This window comes from Sinohyriopsis cumingii, unplaced genomic scaffold, assembly GCF_028554795.1.
Source record: "Sinohyriopsis cumingii isolate HCF-2022 unplaced genomic scaffold, ASM2855479v2 utg002017l, whole genome shotgun sequence".
Classification (NCBI taxonomy): domain Eukaryota; kingdom Metazoa; phylum Mollusca; class Bivalvia; order Unionida; family Unionidae; genus Sinohyriopsis; species Sinohyriopsis cumingii.
The window spans coordinates 1,297,035-1,324,458 of record NW_028316105.1 but is presented as its reverse complement, the minus strand read 5'-3'; the positions used below and the strand labels follow the sequence as shown (position 1 = coordinate 1,324,458).

Genomic DNA, 27,424 nt, shown 5'->3' with positions numbered 1-27,424 from the left:
CATTTATTTTATTAACCATGTATACAAATATCAAACAGTGGCCCAAAATCATGTTGAAAATTTCAGCAAGAAGAACACAATGATTTCATATATGAACTTTTAAAAGGCAAATATACCTCAAAAAGACAATTTAGATTTCCACCCTGTAGAATGTTTGTAAAGTATTCATGTCCTGCTCCGTTAATAACCTGAATTATGGATTAAAGTATGTTCTTACCTGATAAAACAGCAATTTCCTTCATTTTGTCAATGTAGGTATCCTGAAGGGGTTTGTCCATAGTGCATGTAAGAATGGTATCAATATCCCTTATGAAATCACATTTCATGGATTTGGAACTAAAGTATGCATCAAACCTACTGACAACGTTCTTAATATCACTGCAAAGGTTGTTGAAATCTGCAGTGTCTATATTAGCCTGTGTTGCGTGGCCATAAAGAGTATTCCTGAACTCTCTTACTCTCTCTATGTCATCGCCCAATGCTGTTCTACCTGGGGGTGGGGTTTTTCCCCACTGTGTGCTTGGAGCTGGGACCTGGCTACAAAGGTTCCTTATTAGTGTGTAAAGTGAAGTGACATCAAACTTTTCAGCAGTGGGAATCTCAGGACAGGAAGGAGATATGCCACACAACCATTGCTTTATCTTTGCATCAAGTTTTCCCAATTTCGTTTGATTTGCCCGAACTCTGTTCGGTAGATCAGCTGAAGGAATTTCATGTATTAGCACCTGCCAGAGAATGTCTCTTAACACATCAACCACTATTCTGCAAATGCGTGCAAAGTGTGTTGTCTCCTGGCTGGACGTGTAAGAGCCACCACTGGAACTTGCCATGGTTATTTTGCTGATATGGTCCTACCTGTCATATCTGCAGAAAAAAAATATCATGTATGATTTAAAACCGCCATACATATATATATATATATATATATATATATATATATATATATATATATATATATATATATATATATATTATCTTCAATGAATCATTAATTTATACAATGCGTGAATTATTATTAATATTTACAGTGAGATCCTGCCTCTACAGACAGATAAGGCCACAAAAAATATGTTTCTTATTGTACTGATTTTAAAATTAGGGCATTTTTAATATATATAAGGTACTAAGTGCTTCAAGTACTGGGCTAAACCAACTCAATTAGATATACAAATCAATTTCAGAAATTTTAAGTGTTTTTAAATGTTTGTATAAAAAAAATCATGATAGACACATTATATATATTATAATGATTAGTATGAATAATGAATTAAGTGCTTCAAGTACCAACCTAAACTGGTACATAGATGCAAATCAATTTCAGAATTTAAAAAAAAAATATATATATATATATATATATATATATATATATATATATATATTATAATGATTAGTATATTGATACACAAATCAATTTTGGGGATTTTAATATATTTTTTACCCTGGGGAAAATAAGCACAAGGATCAGCAATGAAAAACTGGGACAGTTGACCAACCAGAAACATACATTTTTGTTGTGTGCCCAATCTGGCATAGCAGTGGTTTTTCAATGCAGGTTCTACTGTAATACAATTTGAGAACCTATTCAAGAGTAGCAATAACAGGATTGTTAAAATAGGGCTCAGCACCATTTTAGTTTAGGACCAACAAGACACTTCTTCTTGATTGGCTTTCCATTTCCGAGGAGTAAAAACACAATTTTTGAGATGGGTGCCATGCTGGCCATATTGGATATCAGAAGCACACCATTTAAGACAATGATAAGAAGATACGAATTCTTTATTTCAGACTACATAGTACACACATCTAAATTAAAATATAGATATAAAGTAAAAACATTGTAAACATAAAAAAACATAATATCACACATACAAGCATACAGATACATCATATTCTACACAATTAACTGCACCCTGCATTGTTAAAAATGAAATTAGGTGGTGATTTAAAGAGTAATTTGTTCCATCTGCTAATAATATGAGAATTTAAATGAATGTCATAGTTCCAAAGAGATTTCAATATAGAGTTCTTACTACTAGATATTTCTGTCATCATTGAAAATAAATACTTTCTCATTACTTCATCAAAACTGAATACATTACAATTTACAAACATGTTGGAGGCACTGTTCCATCTAGGAAGACCTAGCAGAAAACAAAGACTATTATTATAAACTATTATTATAACCGGTCATACATTCACTAAAGTTTGTCCACAGAGGAGCACAATACATAGTGCAACAATAAGATTTGAATAACATAATTTTGATATTCAATTAACAATTCTTAAATTTACATAGAAGCATGTTTGTTCGAATACACAAACATCAGTAATGTCTCATCATATCTTCATTTTCCGACCGATTGGATTTCAAAATATGACCCAAATAGGTATAACTGTTGACATACGTAAGAGCACTGACATTAAGATGTACAGGGGGAGGAGATGGTAATTTGAAAGAAGTTGGTTGAAAGACCATGCATAGTGATTTTTTTGTATTATAGATGATATCATTCTCAAATGCGTATTGTTCACATAACTTTAATAATTTCCTTAAACCTGTGATAGAAGTACTTATCACTGACATATCATCAGTAAAACTAAAATTGTTAAGAAACAACACATTTGGTGGCAGATTAACTCCACCTAATACTGACCCAACACTTACGATTTAACTCATATATATATATATATATATATATATATATATATATATATTAAATAACAAAGAGGAAAGAATACCCCCTGCCTCACCCCACTGGTTACATGTAAAGTGTTTGAGATTACACTTCCCCATCGCACATAATACAACTGTTTGCCATACCAGTTAACTAAAATATGAACTATGTAGACAGGTATTTTAATATCAATCAACTTTTTAAAGAGTGTCTAATGACTGACCCTATCAAATCCTTACTAGCATCTAAAAAGCATGCAAACACTGGGCTGCCATGTTCTACATAACAGCTGACAGTTTCCTTAAAGGCATATAGGCATAAATCTGTTGAATGCTGCTTTTAAAAACCAAACCGATTATCGGAGATTGTGACTTTGCAGTATGATGCATTCAAATATTTTTGAAATAATAGCAGACCTGCCAACTCTTACGATTTTGCCCTAAGTCTTACAAAATTTACCCATAAAATACTGACTTGTGGCATACAAGCAAAAACTACAGAAAAAATGATCACTGCCAAAAACTCCAGAAAATTTGTTCATCCGTGTTTGATTTGGATCCGGGTTTCATATTAGAAGCAGTGAAATTGGTCAGTGAACCAGACTAATTTTACAGCAACACATTGGATGCTTTAAACTGCACATATCTGTTCATGTGAAGCATCTACATAATAAAACTGTTCATCATAGAATTTTTTTTTAAATGGCATCCAGCAAGCGATGCATGTTTAAGACAAAAAAGGAAATAAGCCTCTTGAAAAATGTTAATAATTAACACAAAAAAATAAAAGGAATATTCAGATTCTTGTGAATGAAAGCTGGAGGGGACACAATTATGTTTATTTGGACATCACGTGCCAATTTCGAGTATGACTCATGGCAGGAAATATGATTGCCATTGTCATATGAAATGAAGAAAAGAATTTCCAAGAATTACATCAAGATGAGAGATAGCAGCAAGCCATTGAGCTCCATAGGGTTTGGGACTACAATTTGTGCATCTGTACTAGTGGTAAATAAAGTATACTTATACGTCACAAAATTTTCACTTGAACATAATGTTTATCATCACTGCATGTTCCGAATACCAAATTTTTAATTATGTTTTCCAGCTTACAATAACAGTTTATGGTATTTTGCTACACATTACTGAAAACTGGTAAAACTTAATAAAAAAATCAACTGCCTTACTGAGATGGACTCGTCAGGGTTGGCATGTCTGTAATAGTTGTGAGAGTTATAGGTCTGTAGTTATATTTGTCCACCAGATTACCAATTTTGCTTTTTAGTAGCTTTGTAACTTTTGTGAAATCATCTGGTATAAAGTTATGCACAAAAAATACAACTAAATAAAATCATCAACAGCACATGAAGCCTAGTATCTAAAAATTTAAAATGTTTCCCAAATAAAAAAATATGATCCTGGATATTTACAACCTTTTTGTCTTATTATTGCACTTTGGATCTCATATAATGTGATTACCTCAATACAAGCAGAAGTGGTATTCAATGTTGAGAGCACATGCTTCTTATTCGATTCATTTTGAAAACTATTGAGTAAGTCTTCAAAATGAATTTTTCCACATGTTGCATAAATTATTCTGAACATGGTTCCCATCAATGCAAATTGGTACTTTATTGGAAGTTGTTGTAGCATTTTGTTTAACTTGCTTCCAGAATTCACATTGGTCAACATTTTCAAATTTTTGTGCTAGTGAGTCTGCTCTATGTTTTACTTCCTCCTTTTTGCATAATCTAAGAGCACACTTAAATTGTGCTCGTTTGGCACATTTGGTTACTGAGATGGCCATGACAAGGTTTACCATTATCACACCACATAAGGTAAGCATTTCGTGCAAAGTCGTGTAGTTCTTTGACACAGTCATTCCAGCCTGATATGACCCAGTGTCCATGCTTGGATTTACTAGTCAAGCTATTACCGGAGTTCAACAAAGCTTTTACTACATCAGTGTATAATCCATTATCTGTTTTATATGCACATGATTAGTGCAGCCGTGGTCATTACAGTTCACAACACAATGTGGGATCTCAATCTTGTTTAATAAGAATCCAGATGTCTGAATAATATAATTTAGTATTTCGTCAGAAGTAAGGTGTGACCAATTGTTGTATTTCAAGTTGAAGAGTTCAACTGGGCAAGAATCAAATCTCAAAGAGTAACTAAACAGAATTTTCAATATATCTACTGTGGTGGCCTTACTGGACATCAGATTGGCACAATTTTCAATTAGGACCAACTAGGTATTATAACCAGTCTTTCACTCAGAAAAGCCCATGCTGATATGACCATTAAGTCAGGAGTAAACCTAAGATTTTCAAGATGACCACCATGGCAGACATATTAGACATCAGATATGCACCATTTTCATGTATAACCAACTAGACTTCATAAAAAAACGTCTGGTGAAAAATTCATGGCAATATGTTAAACCAGAGATCATAATAAGTATTTAGTGAAAACAATATGCTGATATGTCTATCCGTATGGAGGAGTAGTAATAACAAGATTTTCAAGATAGCTGCTGATGTGGCTATATTGTATGCCCAAGTGGCAGTATTTTATTATGGGTCCAAAACTTAAGTTTTATGTAATATATGGTGGTGAATAAGTTTCCGATTTAGTTATGAAATGTCTGCAATATGTACTGCAATCTTCAGTGGAAGTAGAATGACTAGAATGACTGGCAAAGAATGATCTTTTTTTTAAATTGCACTTTAAGAGTAAAAGTGTGTAAACTCATCTTAGAATTAAGTTAAATATTAATCAGATCTTTATAAGGATAAAGCTGTATGCTGAATAATCACGAGTTATAAATACACTTTAAGGTAGCCTAATTCTATAGAAAAACCGGCATTGTCATTTAAACATGCATATGATGAAATATACTCTGGCAATTCATTTTATGTTGCTGTAATGGATAATGACTGTTAAAATAAACCACATATGATTTATTAAAGAATCAGAGCAACAAATAAAACTTCTTCTTTATTCCCTATGTGCATGTATTCTCATTCTCTTTGTATCCATATAAAAAATAATAATACAAGAAAGAATGAAATATATGCATAAATAAACAAACAATAAATATGAGAACAAAGTAAATTATTAAATGAGTGATTCATTTTAAAAGATATATCAAATTAATCAACTGAAGTAACAAAATAAACAAAAAGTTGAATGAATGAAAATTATGAGCATGTTAATGATAAATAAGTATATAATACTAAATGCTATTCCTATTGCCTAATCAACTGAAATAGTATCCTGAATTGCCACATGTTTAAAATTACCAATGGTTTACTATTGCTATTCCCTAATCAACTCATGTATTATACCGAACAACCACATGTTTAGAATAACGAATAGTTCTCTACTGCTATTGTCTAATCAACTCTTGTAGTTATACTGAATTGCAACATATTTAAAATTACCAATGGTTTACTATTGCTATTCCCTAATCAACTCATGTATTATACCGAACAACCACATGTTTAGAATAACGAATAGTTCTCTACTGCTATTGTCTAATCAACTCTTGTAGTTATACTGAATTGCAACATATTTAAAATTACCAATGGTTTACTATTGCTATTCCCTAATCAACTCATGTATTATACCGAACAACCACATGTTTAGAATAACGAATAGTTCTCTACTGCTATTGTCTAATCAACTCTTGTAGTTATATTGAATTGCAACATATTTAAAATTACCAATGGTTTACTATTGCTATTCCCTAATCAACTCATGTATTATACCGAACAACCACATGTTTAGAATAACGAATAGTTCTCTACTGCTATTGTCTAATCAACTCTTGTAGTTATACTGAATTGCAACATATTTAAAATTACCAATGGTTTACTATTGCTATTCCCTAATCAACTCATGTATTATACCGAACAACCACATGTTTAGAATAACGAATAGTTCTCTACTGCTATTGTCTAATCAACTCTTGTAGTTATAATGAATTGCAACATATTTAAAATTACCAGTAGTTTGCTCATAAACATGGACTGGAGTGTATTAGAAATTCTGTCATAAAAATAAACTGTAATACCTAAGAAGTTCACTAACTTGTTCAAAACTGTTCAGTAGGGACTAACCCACTAATCATTCTGACATGTACTAAGTGCCCAGTTTACTCATTCCTATGAAATTATTTTAGACCGATTGAAGGTTTTTCTCTCACAAAGAACAAAAACTCTGCTCTAGCTTACACAACCAAAAGCATACATGGTCTGGCTGTGTGTATGTGACTCTAAAGTTTTTTTATTATGTTAAGTGAAGCAGATAAAAGTAAATCTTCCAATTTGCAACTCTTTGTCCTCCAAGAAAGGAGGAGTGGTAAAAAAAAACTCACTGGGGTAAAAAAATATACATGTCATATGAACAATGCAAATAGGAAGAATTTCGCATCTGCAAAGAAATAGCAAGAACCTCTCAATGGTAAAGGCAACACTAAACAAAACTGAATGTATATTTGAAATTATAGTCATGTTTATATCTCTACTCTGCAATGCAAATAAATTCCATATATTTTGTGGATAATATAAGATAAATAACAACTTCAAGTACACATGCTTGTTAATCACGAATGAACATTATTGCAATGGCCTACATTTACTGATATGTACTGCATCCACTATGAAAAGTGAAGGCTGAATACATGTATTTCATAAATTTATTTACCAATAAATTCCATTGTATCTTCATCCAAGTTGGTCCCTTGCCACACCTTCAATGACATGTCAGTCTATCAGTGATATCGAATTGGGCCATGGCTGCATGAACTGTCATCTTGGAGAAGGTTGCTGCATATCGTCTACCATTTCTGGCACAAAAATAAATGATTGTATTAAAATGGTGTTCTGCTTTACAGTCACTAACCAAATGGCAGCAGCAAGTTGTTCTATGGGACGTATGGGACTCCACTTCAACTGGGCTCTCCAGTAGTTGTAATAGCTGCTTGGGTGGTTGCTATGCCACAGCCAAAACATGAAGCCAAATATTCTGAAACAAAGCAAAATTATTATGCAAACCAGTATACTTTGTGCTCTAGATAAAACAATCTCTGTCTAAAAACCAGTATACTTTTAACTGTTGATAAAGACAACTATCAACCATTAAGGTCAAATTTTAAGATACATTGATACTTTATTCACAATGATGCTAGAAATACTAATATTTAAACACAGGATACCATGTGATAATGTTCAAACTTCGTTCCATTAACTATTGATGATTTATATTCCCCACTGGGATATTCAATCATCTTGCAATGTTATCAATCTGAAGCAACTAGTTATTATAATTAGTCTTCTCATTCCTTTCCAGTTAGAAGTAGCAATTAAAAAAATTTCAATCAGAAGCACTAGTTATCATAGCTATTCTTCTCACTAAAACCCCATGCTGTTATATCTCTCCTGATAGGAGAAGCTGCAATAATAAAAAAAATCAAGACAGCAATCATCGTGGCCACATTTGATGTCAGATCAGCACTATTTTTATTTAAGACCAACTAGACAACAAGAGAAGTATACTAATGAAAATCCTGTGTTGATTACATTCCAATATGGCAGAGCAAACATAAAGTACTCAACATGGCTACTGTGGAGACCATACTGGATGTTAGAAAATGACCATTTTCATTTAAGACCAAACAGACAACATCCATGACATCTAGGAATAGCATTATACAATTCATATCATGCATGACACAATACCAACTTCAGATTGCACCATTCATTGTTTTGCCTAAAATACAAGTACTGTCCACACCAAGTCATAGATTTATTCACAGATCCAGTCAAATATATATTTTAGTCATTCCTGGTTTAAACTGAGATCATTTCCCTTTATAACTTACTTATGCCATTCCCAAGTCAAGGGTCGTATATACTGACACAGCATCATATCTTTAAATCAACAATTTTAAGCATCATTTTCATTATCAGTGACCCAGAATTAGTAAAGTTCGACTACATTTATTTTGGAAGCATTTTAGCTGTAGACCAGTAGTACAGATCAAGATGCAACATATTTGTCAACTCTTCAGTCAAGTTCTAGTATTGACCATGGCAGTTCTCAACTTGGTATATCTTCAGTGTTTTCTGCATCAGGGTCAGACAGGAATCACGTCACAACAATCATCTGTGGATTCTGAATCAGATGAAGAAAGAATATTGGTCTGGTGAGACCAGGGTCAAAAGTCAACCAAGATAGGCTGGGAGTAATGACTGGTCAGGTGAGACTAGGGTCAAAAGTCAGACAAGTTAGTCTGGGAGTAAAGACTGGTCAGGTGAGGCCAGGGTCAAAAGTCAGCCAAGTTAGGCTGGGAGTAAAGACCGGTCAGGCGAGGCCAGAGTTAAAGGTCAGCCAGGTACAGCTGAGGTTAAAAGCTGGTAAGGTGAGACCAAAGTTATTGGCTGGTCAAATGAAACCAGGGCTACAAGTAAATTTTAACAAATAATTTATTTTCCTAGAATACAAAGTTAGAAATGAAAAAAAAGAACTTATGGTATTGCAAATTAAATCCAAAACTAATCCAAAAATTAAAGACGCAAGTCCTAGTAATAAAAAGTCCTGAATAAAACTCAGTTCAAGTCCCAAAGAGATCCAAAATTGAAGGCAATGACATGTCTGTTATAGCCTACAAAGTACTGATGTGTCAACAGTCTCTTGTTGAATCACAGAAATATTATTCCAGGTTTAAATTCAGCATAAATTCCAGGGAATGTCTTTATCCAAGAATTTTATCAGAGCGTAATTGTATTTCCAGAGAAAATAATCACTTGAATTCAATAATTTGAAGAAAATAAAATTCAGCCCACACTGGTCACAATATAATACAACTTAAGTGTGCTAGATGTTAAAGCTCGACTGGTAAAATCCTCACAGTCACAAGATAATATAGTTATCTGCTTGACCTCAGGTTACAATCAGAATTTTGTAAAAACAGCCATTACCAAAATGGAAAATAACCTTCTAGAATGATCCAATAATAATAACAATAATAATAACAATAATAATGCTTTATTTATAGAGGGTGGCTCATTAGTCCAGGGCTATTCTCCCTTGAGGCCCTCTTAAGGAGAGTATAACAATGCAAATTTATACGAAGACAGAAATAATTACTGTTTATTTTCGCATGTTTAATATTAAAATACTAAATTCCATTATCTATTAGAAGCACATATATGTTGATGATATCTCTTCTTAAATACTCTAATATTTTCAGCAGATTTTATATGTAGTGGAAGTTTGTTCCACATAACTGTACCAGAGTATTGGAAGCTCTTTCTAAATTGTTCTGTTCTTGGTTTTCGTGGTAGGTTTCCATGTGATATTGATCTCAACTGGTATTGTGTTGAAAAAGGCCTGAATAAGTTTTGAAGATACTCTAGTGCAGTTCCATGTAGACATTTATATAAAAGAACTTCCTTGTGAAAATCTATCCTGTCATATATTGTGAACCATTTGAGTTCTGCAAATAATGCTTTTTAGGGATGATCAATAGATGCATCTAAAATTATGTGTTGCTCATTTCTTACATTTATAAATCCTGTCAAGCTCAGATTTAGCACAGTTTCCCCATACATTTGAACAATAATCCATTGTTGGAAGGATATATGCCTTGGAGGGGGAGGACAAATGCAATACAAGTTTATTTCATTTCTTAAGTCTTGGGACATATGACATAGGTGAAAAAAGTTTCACCATAAATTCTGGAACAGGAAAAAAATTATTATTTTATTGTGTCCCAATATATACGGTAAATATAGTAACACTATTTAGAGGCTTATTTTCCCCTTTCGATTTCAACATGCATCGCTTGCTGGACACCATTCTAAATATTTTACGATCAACCGTTTGATCATGCAGACACTTTGCATGAAAAATATGAGCAATTAAAAGCATCTGAGGTACTGCTGGAAAGTTAGTTTGCTTCCCTGAATAACTCTCTCTCTCACACTAATAACATGTTGATTTTGTACGTTTGTACTGTTAGGTTGTCGTGTATCATGTGTTCTGTAAAACTTAATTGGGTACAATCCCTTTATGTCATGTACAAACAAATAAACAAATTATCTTGAGCCACACATTTAGAATGTAAAAACCTTAATTTTACCGAAGCATTAACATTCAACATAGGCTGTACATTTGCTTTGGAGCTGCATCATTAGTGGACAAACATAACTCTGAATTACCTTAAGGTTCCTTACCTCAACCAAAGGTAGCGGAGAACAGCATAACCTAAATATTCAAACTGTATATTAAATAATTCTAACATATCAGAACAATGTTCATGGAATATTATACACCAATGAGGTCGGGTACCGTCAGGGCCGATTGCACTGACAAAACATGTGACAGTTTTGCTAACAAGATTTATATTCCAGAAAAATGGTCTGTAGATTTCTAATTTTATGATCATCTTTCTTTACAATAATTGCCTGCAGCAACAATCAGTCAGATAGATAGATAGATAGATAGATAGATAGATAGATAGATAGATAGATAGATAGATACTTGACATTGTAATGCATTCATTTTGAATATATATATATATATATATATATATATATATATATATATATATAGAGAGAGAGAGAGAGAGAGAGAGAGAGAGAGCAAAAGATGAATGGGTGATATTGTAATGCATTCATTGTTAGCAAACTTTCAGCAAACAATTCTTAAATTGTAAAGAGGCTCTCACCTTTACAGATCACTGACATCTCACCTCTGTCCTTGTGGGGTCAAGTCTCGGCTTGACCAAATGGGTGTGAGCTTTAGCTAACCCAATATAGGTATGTAAGAAAGTTGTCCAGTAGCTTCTGGTTCTTGCCAGATTATTACACCACCAAATATACTGACCACCATGTATGGCACATCTTGTGTTAACAAACAGTATCAACCCGCAGAACCACAAACAATTCAGTTGTAAAGCAAATGGCATGCTGACAATGTGCTTTGATTGATTTTTATGAAGATAAAGTTAAAAAGGGACTGGACCTGGATATATATTAATGGGATTTGATAAATTCCTTAAAAATATGTGTGTGTGTGTGTGTGTGAGGAAAATCTACGGTTTATTTTTTTACCATAAATAGATTATATTCTTCAAATTTTCAATCTTCAGGGCGATGTAAACTTCCAAACAATATGTTTACATATGGATTATTGAGATGACACTGCTGAATAGAAATGTCCAAATGCCACTGCAACTTAAAAAATGGTACTAACAACTGCCTTGCTTGGCGTTCAGCATTAAGAGGTTAGTGTTAGGACTGGTCAGCCTGGTGTCAGGATAATGTGACTGGGTGGGACATCATGCTACATGTCTGCGGCATGATGTCCCAGTGCTAGACATCACTATAAACTGCCACATTGCAGACATCGTAGCGATATGACTGAAAAATTGTTAAAGCTATGTTAAAAATCAAAATCACATCACATCACCCAAATGCCACTGCAATAAACCGCTGTGAATAGCCATGCTATGGTAACAGGTCTCAAGTAAATGTTATTGTGGTCATGTAGGCAGACCTTGTAGGTAGATGTATTCAAATTCAATTAAATATTAATTGTTCTTCTTAAATTTAAGGCTAAAATATTTTAACCAAAGTCTATTCAATCTAGACTGTTGAATGCTCTTCACCTTAAATGACATCAAAAACTTCCAGATGAAAATTGTGGATTATTGTGGACTTTTACAATGGTGGCCAATTACTAAAATGGGTAAATACAATAAAGTAATCAGACCAGTTTGTCCAGCTGGATAATGATATATGGAGGGGAAATATCGCCATAATTGTATGCATGCATTTTCTATATGCGACATTTTCTATCGCAGAACAACATACACATTCCCTGGCTGTGGGCATTACCGAACAATGGCCACAGCTGCACCTAAAGTTTTCTTTAATGCATAGTGTTAAGCTTCTCAAATTTATAAAGACAGTAGCAGAAACTGGCACAATCTGACTAAAGTTAGGAACACATAGAACACTTAGTATTGTAAAATTAAATTAGATAAGAAAGAAAAACATTTGAAAGTACCCGCTTACCATGGAATAAAGGATTTATACCATAGTTTATAAACATCAGCTATTAGTATACAACTGAAAGATCTGAAATTCAACTTATAATAGTGTACTTGAAGTGAAATGATACATCAGTGACACGTAAGATGATTCACGGTACACTGCATACGATATGACACATTATTGATACATGTATAAACTTGATGGTCATTCCATCTTTAGAAGGTTTGTCAGTGGTAAGTGTTGCTCTTTTATGTGATTTCCTGGTTTTATTTCCAGTATGCAGATTACAGACATATACTTGCATCTATTTATATGCCATTCTCATCCATGACAAGACAACAAAAACACTTTCAGACAGACTACCTGTTAAATGTCAGTGATTGGTATTGAACATTGTTTGCCAGATATGAAAATTACAGTTTACTTTTAAATTGTCTGTGCTGTAAGATGGCTTGTTAACCTGCATTTTCTATATTTTCTGAATGAGTGATTGACTAGCATGCTGCCTATTTTTGTCCATCCAACTAGTTCATCAGACTCATATTTAACACCTCTCTCTAGCTCACATTCACCAATTGGTATCTCCATTAAGACTTTTCCCAGGTCCATTAAATTAATTGACTTCATAACTTTAAAAATTATTGTAATTATAACTTTAATCAGCCAATATTTGATGAGTAAAATCGACATACGAAGATAAATCACACTGGAAATCAGCCATGTTGGATTTTCTCTGTACCCTGTATTTTAAACACATTTGTAAAACTTCCTTGCAGCAAGTTCAAACTATGACATAATACATGTTTCAGGGCACAATGTACCAATCAAATTTAGTTTAACAACCATTTGTGTCATGTGACTAGCAGTGCAAAGGGCGAGTGCCACATCCGATTTCATCAACGCTTTAGTTTTGTCTTGCCTGTCGACAGAATAAAGACATACCAAATGTTTCAAGTGCAATTTGTTGCAGGGTTCATAAAACTTTTGGTTAAAAGGATTTCAGCTGTTTTCCAGACCCCTCTGGCACATGTATTCAAAGTCTGTGTCACTATAAATGAGCATGTGGTATCTGCATGATTTAAAATATTATCCACCAATCATGAATAGATGATAGGTCATACATGTCTTACCAACTGCACTGAACATGGAAGAGGATGCTCCATCTAACCCCATAAAGATATATACAGGCGCAACACATGAACGTGTTCAAGCAACAACCAAAATAAAAAAGAGCAACCAAAAATGCCATGCTTTTTCCAGACTAATAGGGCAAGATTTTTTTCCCCATACTTTTTCCAGACTTTGTACAAACCCTGTTCTGAGAAAATAAATAATTCTCCAATCTATTTCATGCAGGTAGAGCCCGATGTAAGAACGCTCAAGTTGGCAAGGCAGGCTAGTAAGTGGCTACCTTACATGCCAACACCACATTCAAACTTTTTAATAGGCAATCTGAAACTATGGCCTAGCATAAAAGTCTAAATATCAAAAATGGGATGGCAAGGGCCAGAGGAAACCCAGACTACTTTGTCAAACAAGCTGCTGCAATAAAATAATTACCATGGAATTTGGGGTGCAATGTTACAAAACACGTCATGTGGTCTTCCTTTCTAGATGGAGAGTAGTATTGTCAAGTGTTTTCATTTTAACTAACAAAAATGAGTGCTTGTGCATGCAACAAATGAATTCTCTCTTTAAAGATTAACAAGACAAACAATATTTTGATGACTACTGAAGATTAAAATAAGTTACATACTGCAGATATCGTTTTGTATTGATTTTCCACCACCTGTATCGATATTTGTATCAGTACAGCAAGAAATCATTGCATCGATATATCAATGAAGTTTTTAACCCCTACAGTGTACAGATAATTAATTCTATTTTAATGTCATGAAGGTATGGTGATTTCCTGTCTATTTGAACAGAGATGCGCTAAAGAGAAAAATTATACTGACTCCAGAATGACAATAAACCAGGAGCTTATAAGCTTCCACCTCTAGGAATCTGAAATACAGTAGAATTGCATCCATAATCAGGTTACAGGTTTTCAAAGGTTACAACTGTGATAATAATAATAATAATAATAATAATATATCCGGTGTACCTTTTAATTATCAACATATTCATTTTTGTCTGTCCCTAAAATGCAATATAAGGTAGCTATAACACAGGTGAAAAAATATGTTTGTAAAATGAACAGCTGACTAATGATCAATACTTTAAGTATCGTTGGATACATATATTTATCACATCGTATGGCCTTTGACCTTATTTGGACAATAATTACCATGTCCATCAGTCTATTTGGTCTTTCTTCATCAGCAGCTTCAAATTTGTCAGAGTTAGAAATATATGGTTCAAACTGATGCAGATTAATTTGTGTGCCTGCCATGGAACTTACTGCCCCATCTACACCATTATCAGAATTATCCTCTGAGATTCCTTCCTGACCATCTTCGAATGGCAAAGACCCAAACATCAGTGACAATTCACTTGCTTTAGGATCATAGCTTTTATTTTGAATTTCTAAGGACGTTTCCAAGACATAATGATACTGTATCAGCCTTTGTTTACAACAAGTGTTCAAAATGGGATGTGACACTTTGTTTTCACTAAATAGTGGTAGTGGTCAGCGGTTGCATTCGGTTATTATCATAAACAGCTATGAACGCAATATTCTACTGGCTCCCATGCAGTTGTTACTGATAATTTTGCAATCGGTTTTTTTGTTGTTTACATTTGTATTTTGAATATATATTCTCATTCACTAAGAAATAAATGGAATAAATGAAGCTATACTGTTATGGCATTTATTTTATCTAATTTACTATTTATAAATTGGTTTGATAATGGTAAGACTTACAATACATGAAAATAAAACCATCTTCTGCCTGATTATTTGCACTTTTAGAGACACAAGCTATGATAGATGCAACCCAGTTTCAAAGTTTAAAAAGCAATAAGGACATTCAAAAATATTGAGGTTCTGCACATTAACATCACTAAATCTATTTTTAGTCATAAGTAATTTTTATCATGATACTAATATGATTTTTCCTCAACTTTGATTAATTTGGCTTTTACTACAAACTCCAAGATGAAGATTATGATGAATATAAGAAAAAAAGTTGGAATTCTAATAATAATTTTTATGTCACTTTTTCTACAAACTCGAGTTTTTAATGTGCTGTTGATGTTGCTTTGAAATAAATTATTTTATCCGGTGCACGTTTACAATAGTATCACAGGAAAAAAGAGGCTTCTGTGAGGTGCATCAAAATAGGTGACGTTCAACATGATATTCAGTTGGCAGGGGACAGTTATTATGCACAAATTTAATGTTGCATACACCTGCCTAATATAAAAATTCATAAAAAATAAAATACAAAAGTGAGGTAAAAAATGTCCATATTTTTTGGATATGTATAATAAAGCAACACATAAGAATATCATTCATTAATTGATCTGACAAGTCAATGGAAATTTCTGAAGAATAAAAAGTTAATGCATCCCACCCCCAAATTTATACCTGCATTTTTCATGTCTGAAGGCTATTTTGAGAACATGTGGTTCTCAGATTGCAAACACAAGCCCTTTTCTTGCGTGATAATTTTGAAAAGCATTATGTACTTAACAAATCTGATGCTATTCAAAATAGTTGTCATTCAATCATTTTTTGAGATATTCTACTTGTCTTGAACGAATGTATCTACTGCTGTAAGTTGCTAGTTCTGCTTCCCAGCTGACTATTGTTATTTCACTGGATAAATACTTTGCAGTTAGTCTGGTTCCCTGCTTAGTATGCTCCCCGCATTGCTCTCCGCTATACTGATCGGGCCCACTCCCAATAATAAAGTTTGTCTGATGGTATTTTACGCTCCTTCACCACCACCCAAGGTTGTAGGTTATTGTTGTTGTGGGGTTTAATGCCACTTTTCAGTACATGATAGACCATACATGGCAGCCAGTATTAATGGTGGAGGAAGAACCCGGGAAAACCCCAGAAAGAACCACTGACCCACAAAAAGCTACTGGCAAGCTTTCTCACATACTGACATTGGGCGAATCCAAGACTTGAACTCACACAGACAGAGGTGAGATGGCAATGAATTGTAACGGAGAGCGCTTTAGACCACTCAGCCACTCGGGGTCCCTGTCCCTGGTTGTAGGGAATGCTATACCACTTTCTTTCAAAAAATCAATCTGAAATGGAACTGACTGCAAGAAATGTCCAATGTAAGCCAAATTGTCAGCCTATTAAAAAATAGTTGGTATTTTGGTCTTAAACTTTCACAAAATGTGGGGTTGTCATGTTCAACAATACATCAATATCAATGTAAAATTGATCAAACAATTGATTTAAAATGAAACATTGAGATGATGCTGTCTAAAATATTCAGTGTTTGGCAACATTTGCCTCCCCCCCCCCCTTACTGAAGGGATTTGATATTAATATTTGGCCAATTAAGGATGTCATCTATCACCTTATACTAATTCCTACATAATAATTATCAAGTAATCGATAGCAAATGGAATGTCCTAGATGATACAGTCGAAATGGGCAATATTTGACAAAATGTCGTCACTTTCAAAGAGAGCTGTTCTATCAATCCTAATATTTCACAAAATTTGGGCTGTCGTGGAAAACGATATATACATGTTGATATAAAACTGGTCAAGGAATTTATTGCAACTAGAAGATTTAAGATGACGCAGTGTGAAAAGTGCAATATTTGCAAAACAATCGTTACCCTCACCCCTGGTAAAATGGGGAATATATTCTCGTCTTAATCTTTGGCAAAATTAAAGCTGTCATACGTAACCTCATACCAATTTCGATGTAAAATTTATCAGGTACTCGACTGGAAAAGGCATTTTTGAGATGACGTAGTGAAAAACGTGCAATATTTACAAATTAGTGTTGTGTGTATCCCTATACTTCGTCTTCACCTAATTGTAGAAATATATGTAAAAATACCTATGTAGCCGATTTGCTGGTTAAGCTTGAACACAAGATAACTACTGCTATAGTTAAAATCGAAAGTATTAGTGAAGTTCACACTGTGTCACTAACAAACAGATTATTAAAACAATAAATGTGCCACGGTTAGATTACCGATATCTCTCAATGTGAGGCCAGTTGTTTTGATCACGTGACAATATGGCATCGGTGTTCGCCTGATTTAGTATAGGGAGCGCTCACCATTTATTATCTACTTTTGAGAGAGTGACGTATATAAGGTGAAGCTGTTTGCATTTAAAACATGCACAATGGAGAGAATGGTGGCATACCTCCATGCTACATTAATGTAATGTGGATGATATTTCTTTGGATATTGTACTTTTGGAAACTGTACATGACTTAAACACAATGCTAACTTAAATGAATGCTCCCTTGTGCTAAAAAAATCAGCCTGAATTTGTCTGATGGGGCAGGGTCCAGTTTTTATGTACAAATTTAATGCCGCAATCAGCGACCTAGTATAAAAAATCATAAAAAATCAAATACACAGTTGAGGTCAAAAAGGTCCATATTTTTAGATACCTATATTAAAACAAAGCATAAGAATATTATTCACTTGACCAGAGAAGTCAATGGCAGTTCACAGCAGAAGAGGATCATGCACCCCAACCCCTATTTTATACCTGCATTTTTCACATCCAAATGCCATTTTTGACACCATGTGGTGCTCACAGTGCAAACGCAAGCCCTTTCCCTGGATGAAAATTTTGAAAAACATTGTCTACTAAATAGTTTGATGCAATTCAGAATAGTTGTCATCCAAGCCGTTTTTGAGATACTCTAGTTGCCTTGAACCCACATGTTTACTGCTATGGGAGGCTAGCTCTTCTTCCTAGCCAACTATTGGTATTTCACTATCAACATACTGCACAGCAACTATGGAAGGTGTACATGCCTGACATCAATTTCAAGAACAACACAAGCCCAAAACACCTAGTTCACAAATATATCCATATATATCAATACTAAACAATAATAGCTGACAAAGTCACACCATAGCCTTAAGTTAAGAAATTTGCCAGGGGCCAATTTACAAAACTGGACCCTGCCACCTGAAGTACACTATCCATAGCAGCTATTAAAATAGGGAAAATGAATTTTGCCAGACTAGACAATACCAGCTTCTGAAAAGGCAAAGAATGAATTACCAAATATATAAAATGTAAAAAAAAAGTTATCATCTCTTTTTTATACAATTTACCTCTATAATAATAATAATAATAATAATGACCTTATTTAAAGAGGGTAACACAATTAGCTAAAAACTAATCTACCTTGAGGCCCTCATACAAAGGAATTTATTTATTTAAGCTGCATCTCTGAAGCCACTGGATATATTGGGTTTGGAAGAAGGAAATAGAGTGGGCATTTCTAATCTCAGCTGGAATACTATTCCAGAGCAGAGTTCCAGAGTATTGGAAACTTTTTTTAAATAACTCCTTATTTGGTTTGGGAATTTTATACTGTTTGGTAGACATGGATCGCAGGTGGGGAGTATTACCAGGTAGCCTATACTGGAATAGTGATTGTAAATATTCAGGAGCACTATTCTGAGATATCCTGTACATTAATTTGGCTTTTCTCAAACAGATTCGGTCTTTAATAGGTAATATTTTTAACCTATCAGCTAAACTTTCCTTGCTTTCTTTCTGGATTGATATTAGCCCAAATGCTCTTTTTTGAAGATGTGCCAGCTTTGCTATGTTTTTATCATTTGAATTACCCCATACTGTACTACAGTAGTCCAAATAGGGTTGTATGTAACTGTTATAAAATAGTTTCCTGTGCCTTTCAGGGAGAAAATGTCTTATCCTACTGAGAAGCCATAAACTTGAATTGACTTTTTTACTGGTATGTTTGATATGTTCAGTCCATGATAGGTTATTATCTACCAGAACACCAAGTAGCCTATCATGACAGACTATTTGCAGATTTGTATCCTTCCATGTCAGACATAGTTCATCACTATCAAGATTTGTTCTTCTTTGCCGTGTTGAGATAAGTAATATTTTAGTTTTACCAGTATTTACCACCTCTAAGTTCAGGAAGTGAAAATGACCAAGAAGAGCTAGCACTTTACAGCCATCAATCATACACCAAAATAAAGGGAATTAAAGGTTCTTTGAATTATACCATAGATATAAAAAGTCTTTTTTAAATAGCCAGCAAAATATGCAAAATACGAAACTGTAGAGCACCACCACAGTGGAGGACTCACAGTACTATAAATTCCACTCCAATGGTAAACATATGGAAACACTATCATATTCAAAATTCAACAAATTAAAATTTATGGGTGCTGATAATGACACCTATAATTCTTCATGCACAGCTAACCTTGGTGCAAGTTTATGTGTGGAGAACACCATATGACCCGTGGCACTTTGTTTACGTACATGTGCATGAAACACGTGTCATTGGTTCTGCGCCAAATGAATCAGGTGCTACTTTCAGTATTGAGTTCTCCCGAGTCAAGCCTGTAAAAATGCTAAAATTGCATCAGTAGAAATTTGTCAATATTTTTTTTACATTACATATAGGATAAGCTCTCAAAAGATATTTTTCCTAACATCCGCATAACATGTTGCTGTGTTGTATTGTACTTATTAGTGGCTTATTCTTGTTATTAAAATAATTGTTTTCTGCGTTTGTATCTTCATGTTATCTTTCTATGGCATGCATGCTACACAAAAGAAACACAAGCATGCTGACATCAGCAAGTACGACATCACAGGGTATCAAATTACATGACGTATTGTATTTTCATCTCTCATTGGCTATAAGACAAGTTTTAAGTGTTTTAAATTTCAAAATTGCATTTCTTTTCTTGCTGACTCTCACAGAAATAAGATGCAGTGCATCCCTATTCACATCAATCAAACAAAACAAATAAGTGTGCCACATGACAGGTCAAAATGATAAGAGGTCATTGCTCTTTTGTGACTAAAACAAATACAAACACCCATGAAGCATCAAGAGATGCTGACATTCCAAACTTATTTAAACTATCATCACATGTGATTCATGTCCCCCAAATGTTAATAAAAAGGTATAAAAGCCAAGGAAGAGTTCCATAAGCTTTATTATACTGAATAATTAAATAGCATAGTGCTACTTTTTAGTATAAAACTATGGGGAAGGGTGAATAAGCAAAGAATAGACAGAGTAATTTCTTCAAGCCTGGTAATGTTCCCCACAACAAGGTGGGGGAAATGTGTATCAACCCAAATAACACATCAACATGAGGTATGTTACATAAGGACAACAAGAGACAAATTTGAAAGCTATCCAAAGTTCCTATAATACTGACACTGATGTTGGAGACAGAAAGTGTATTGTACAAACTGTTATGACTCAAGCTATTAAGTATGCTGGAGGTGGAGAAATGTGTGAAAAACTTTGCTATGCCAAGACAAGTTCATGTCTCTATGCAATATGCAGACACTGATAAAACTTGTCACTGAATAAACTACTTGTTAAATTTAAGTATTAGAACTGTATTGCATACTGAAGTTGTCTAATACATAAATATATACCTACATTTACCCAAAGCTCATAAAAAGTTAAGAAAAAGTCTCAAAATCATTACTGTGGCTACTTTCCACTATAAGCAGTGTTAAATTACTTACTTTTTAATATAAAGCTGAAACAATGCATACATTATTGAACAAAAGAAACAAAGCAAACATTGCAATCACTCAATTACAGTCAAAGGGGAGGTAATACACCTTGATTTGGCAAACTAAATAGCAAGCTCTAATTTACAGCTAAATAATTCCTTACTATTACTTGATGGTATAAGAACAGAGCAATGTAGGTTTTATAAATAGCTTTTGTTTCAAATATGAAACCATATTTCTGACATGAAGCTTGTTTTCATTTATTCACAACAACATATATGGTGAACAAAACACATACTGCTTAGTGCACGCAGTAATGAAATGCTGAGATTTGGAATAATGTGTTCTGAGACCACAAGCTGCAACACCCTGAGTATGAAGGTTTTCTATCATGGGACTTGGTACATGAAGAAAAAAGAGATCTGGTTTGGTGGGAGAGAGCAGTATGTTCACCATGCAGTTATACATCAAGAATGTTTCAACTGTATGAAGTGAGGTTGGGGAAGAAAAACTGCCTGTGTAAAGAATGCAATACAGATAGGACTTTTGCAGACTTATATTGGGAATGAAGGGTTGAAAACTATTATTTTATGTGAAAATGTCCCTCCCTGCTCCCTCAACAAAAGGGATGCAGAAAAGTTCCAATACTTTTTGCCCAAAAATGTAATGTACCAATATGAGAAACATGCTAAACATAGAATAGGTGTCAATGAGTTTAATTCTAGGATAAGAAATAAGACCGGTATAATTGATATTCAATGTGACTCGACATATAATAATTCAATTTACAGGTTGAGGCAATGCAGCATGTGCAGTTTTGTGCACAGTCCTTATTTTTACTATGTTCTCTGCTTTGATCTGCTGAGTGTGTCTCTAAAGTTAAATGATCAGTGCTGATACATAAGTGATTGTGACATAAGTGGCTTACATATAAAATCTCCCCACCCCCACCCCCTTTTGGGGAATTGTTCAATGTGTTAAATGGTATTTAACCATATAGGCCAATCTATGGGTACCATCATATGAAATTCTGCCATCAGGCCATACTATGCTCTTTTCCCTATGGCCTGAGCTATCTACTTCCACTCTCCAGTGTATAAAACCATCCCCATCTGTCTTTTGTATAGAATTTTTCTCCAAAATCACATGCAAACCATGATAAAAAGACTCCATTATGATTGTCATATGTAAAAACCACCAAATTGATACCCTGGATGCACGTGGTAACCATGGAAACAACAAGCTCCTATTATGGTATAGGTCGCATATAGGACTCACGGTACTAATTCCACTCCAATGGTAAACATATGGAAACACTATCATATTCAAAATTCAATAACTTAAAATTTATGGGTGCTGATAAATGACACCTATAATTCTTCATGCACAGCTAACCTTGGTGCAAGCTTATGTGTGGAGAACACCATATGACCCGCGGCACTTTGTATACATACATGTGCATGAAACACGTGTTATTGGTTCTGCACCAAATGAATCAGGTGCTACTTTCAGTATTGAGTACTCCTGAGTCAAGCCTGTAAAAATGCTAAAATTGCATCAGTAGAAATTTGTCAATATTTTTTTTTACATTACATATAGGATAAGCTCTCAAAAGATATTTTTCCTAAAATTTTAATTTTCATTATTAACCAATTATGGACCACCAAACCTGTAAATACTCTATTATTTCTTCACCCATTTCTAGACTGGTTCACAATTCTTCCGTATAATTAGTACCGTGTGTCCTGGAGTGCCACGCAGGGAGCATACTAAGCAGGGAACCAGACTAACTTTTGCAGTGACTATATTGGGCTGAAATTTGGAATAACGCAACAATTCAGAATTCCAAGTTGTTGCGCTCTTTCTCAAGAAATTGCATGACCGTGTCAAGCGATATAAACAGACCTAGTGGCTGGATTTTGTAATTCAACATACATGGCCGAATTGTTGCACATGTCAGAAATTGAAGAGAAGTAACTAAGCAAGTTAAGTGATTTTGGATCAGTTCCATTTTTGCCTTTGTATAATGGAGGATGTTAATAGAGAAATTTTTAAAATTCCTTTTGCAGGGAAAGTTACTTGAATAATAAGACAACAAATAATTTTGTGATAAGGTTATTTTGACAATAATGTATTTTATATATTAGATGGGAGACCTAACGATGTGTCAGGTTTTTGAAACTATTTATTAAACAGTTAAATTTTAACATTGTACTGTATTGACTTCTGAGAAGCTGTCGCAACTGCATAGCCCCGATGGTATTTCAGATCATATTAATACCGTCACTAACATACCATCTGCTCTTGTGGAGAAAGTATAACAAACTTATAGCTCATTTACAACAGACTGAACCATTTCAAAGAAGTGTACAGTGTAAGAAATATTCAATATAACAGATGACAATTTCAACCTGTTAATGAAGATAGTGTACAACTAGTTATGACTAAATCAAGCTAACAAAACATGTTATGAAAAATATCCATCCTGCAACTCATATCAGCACTTTCAGACTTCTATACACTAACATGTTTACAAACAAACGTTTTAAAGAAACCTAAAAAATATTTGTATAATGGAGACTCATTTTGGTCCTTGTTTGAAATTCTAATCCATGTATTTCACATCTTGGATTGAAGTGTTGTTACAGCAATACAGAATATTCCTTGTTAACTAGACTAGATGTGCTATAAGATGATATAGCAACTTAATGGGTGTGAATTGCAAGTAAATCATTATGTTCTTGTTATTTTTACCAGATGTAGTATATACAATGTACAGGAAACCAATAATAGATTCACAGTGTATGATGAAACACAAAACTCATAATAATATAACAACAAATAAATGAAAACATCCATTTTATGTATTAAATAACAACACATTTAGTCTGGATTATGTCTAAAACTGAAACCAGATTTACATTATAAAAATTCATAAACAAATACAGTAGAAATAGCCAAAAGATATAAGATGTATAAAGAATTGTATCATAATTATGAAACAAGTATGAAAATATTACACTAAAAATCATCAAGGAATGCATACAATATTTATTAATGTAAACACACAAAAGAATCTAAAACAGACATTTAGGATTACATCACTGTGATTCATCAAGACTGTTAGCACATCAATACTATTCTAGGCTATTTCAGGCTGTTGGTACATCAGCATTTCACAATCAGAATTCATTCAGAACACCATTTGAATTCATTTGAAATACTCTACCCTTTTTGACTTGCGATACAACTGCTTGGACTATTTGCAATTTAATTAAAAATACTGTAAGTCATTTTAAATTTTCACTTTGACCAGTCCACCTTGGATGAGAGAGGTTACAGGTTCGAACCCCAGCTGAGTCATGCCATAGACTTATAAGACTGGTACTAGCAGCTGCCTTGTTTGGTGCTCAGCATTAAGGCTAGTGTTAGGACTGGTTGGACTGGTGTCAGGATAATGTGACTGGGCGGGGCATCATGCTACATGTCTGCAGCATGATGTCTCAGTGTATAACACATAACTATACACTGCCACTGTAAACCTTGTAGTGATATGACTGCAAAATTGTTAAAGCTATGTTAAAAATCCAAATTATACACACACACACAAACACACACACAAATTTTCACTTTGTATTCTAGGGAAATATTTTTTTTTTAATTTTATAAAACCATTGGTTTTCGTTGTTTTCTGTTACTGACTTTCAGGCCAAAGAGTCCTAACAGTGCATCTTGTCATAAATATGAATACATATTGAATTCAGTACTTGGACACCTTAGATCACCTTCTCAAGTTTGATCAAATATTTTAAAGCAGCTTGTATTTCTTCATCATCTTCAAGGTACTGATACACGTAATAGCAGTTGTTGAAGGCATCCCCATCTTGAGACTGAGGTCATCATCCAGGACTTTTGTCAACAGAGAATTAGTTCTTAATAGGTGTATTTGTTGTCAGTCTGACATTTATAAAACTGTAAATACGAACGCAAATAACATTCATAAAATCATCACGTAGATGTTGTTGTACCATTTGTACCACATATTAAATGACAATACATTTAACACAGCATGAGATTTCTTCTAAATATTTCTCAGCTGTAACAAAATGTGCCATACCTTTTACTACTCATTTGTTGTAAAATCATGTAAGGAAGATATCAAAGAAAACACAAATTTATTTTTCAGTCTCTTTGTATGTCTACATGCATACTTTATACTGATCCAAGACTCCCTTAAAGACATTTCCAACATTTAAATCAGTCTTCCTAAGATTAAATTCCCAAAAGTGGCATGCAAGCATCATGCAGCAAGTTGAAATAACCCCATAGCAGTGAAATATGGAAAGATTGCCAGTAGCTCCAAGCGTGTTCGTGGTTTTTCTCAGGATTTTCCCAGATTCTTCCTACAATGGCCAGCATTTATAGCCTATCATGTTCTGAAACAAGTGGCATTAAGCCCAAAACTAAAACAACTAGAGGGTCCTGGCTGATCCAGTGGTCTAAATTGCTCACCTTTACTCACTGTCATTTCAAAATGGTATTTAAATGTTTCAATTTCCAAAATGGCATGCATGCACCATGCAACAACTTGGAAAAAATATTCATGACTGTGAAATATAACTCTTTGGGGGGATAGTAACAATCCCTTTAGATGTTTAATACATTCCAGATATATCTTTCATGAAACGACTCTCTTTACGACATCAGGCAACAGTGTGTAGTAGTTTCATATTGGTGAAACTTTACAATGGTCCAATCAGATCTTTCCTACATTCAAGCTATTCCTTTAGGACTAAAGTCAGCAACACTAAATCCAACTTATTACAAATATAATACAAAGAAATAATATTAGTGGTTAAATCAATCAACCAATCAATCAATAAAAATTAAAATATATTATTTTATTTAAAAAAATTACAAACATGTTTCAAGAACAAATATTTTTTCAAACATATATTTCAAATAAAAAATTTTTTGAAAGATACTTCAAGTACAATTATTTAAAACAATGCCATGAAAAAGAAAAATAAGATTAAATAAATAAAAAGATTTGAAACAAATATTAAATTTTTGAAAACTAGCAATTAATTTGTTATTCCAAGTTATTGCGCGCAATTTCTCAAGAAATGGCTATTCCAAGTTGGTGCAAACGACCATGCAATTTCTCGAGAAAGAACGCAAGAATTTGGAATTCAAAGTTCTTGCGCGCCATTTCTCAAGAATGGCCAATTCCAAGTTTGAGCCAAATAACTACATGAGGTGTATGTACATGCCTAATATAAGTCTCAAGAACAAAACAAGCCGAAAAGTAGAATTCACAAATATGTCCACATCTTTAATTATTACAAAATAATAGCTCAGAAAGTTACACCATACCTTCATGTTACAAAATTTGCGAAACTGTCCACTGCCACCTCAATAGAAAGGGTCGACTTGATCACAGCTCCTTAAAGAGTAAGAAGCAATGCATGTCATTTCTTAACCATACTTTGCTGAAATATCTAATGTACCCAAAATAATGAGAAATATCACTGTAACAAAGTATATTTCTGAAAAGGTGCATGTAAGTAAAACTGGGGGAGGGAGGAGGGAGATGGGTTGAAAGTAGCTTAGTACTAATATTAGTGCCCTTACTCGTACCTCGTACCTCCTCAACCACAACAAATCGAGCTGAGGCTACGACATCGTAGCTAAAACTGAAAGATAACTCATTCACCATGGCTCTACTTGATTGATCAACAATTGAATCACATCCATATTTGTGCATAATTTTTAGATTTTAAAATGATCAATGACATTACACACTTCTACAAATCTCAATGACAATTATTTAAGAAACAACAACCTGTATTGCTATGTGGCGTCGGTGGAAGAAGGAAGTATAAACTCTTAGGAAAACTTTTATCACATGACTAATTCTATCGATCCCATAGATGGCGTTCTACAAAAAAAATATTATTTTGCAGAGGTGGTTAGAATTTTAAAGAAAATTAATATGCCCCGGTTTCCTCGCTGGTTATTCTGACTATTA

General features: G+C 33.8%; 1 protein-coding gene and 1 long non-coding RNA gene across 2 annotated transcripts in view; both read right to left on the bottom strand.

Annotated features, from left to right (window-relative positions):
* The window catches only part of LOC149771242 (uncharacterized), a gene marked incomplete at its 5' end in the record, with an annotated part of 38,374 nt that extends 37,775 nt beyond the window's left edge, over window positions 1-599 (bottom strand). Inside the window, one exon of the mRNA XM_089948687.1 lies at window positions 218-599. Coding sequence (XP_089804813.1) covers window positions 218-599 — 382 coding nt within the window. The remainder of the gene's footprint in view (window positions 1-217) is intronic.
* On the bottom strand, window positions 600-27,292 carry LOC149771241 (uncharacterized). The gene is made up of 4 exons (XR_016418381.1): window positions 27,239-27,292; window positions 26,770-26,839; window positions 7,391-7,532; window positions 600-864 (listed from the first exon to the last, which is right to left on the bottom strand). It is a non-coding gene; the product is annotated as an uncharacterized LOC149771241 (long non-coding RNA).
* Between the last annotated feature and the right edge of the window lie 132 nt (window positions 27,293-27,424).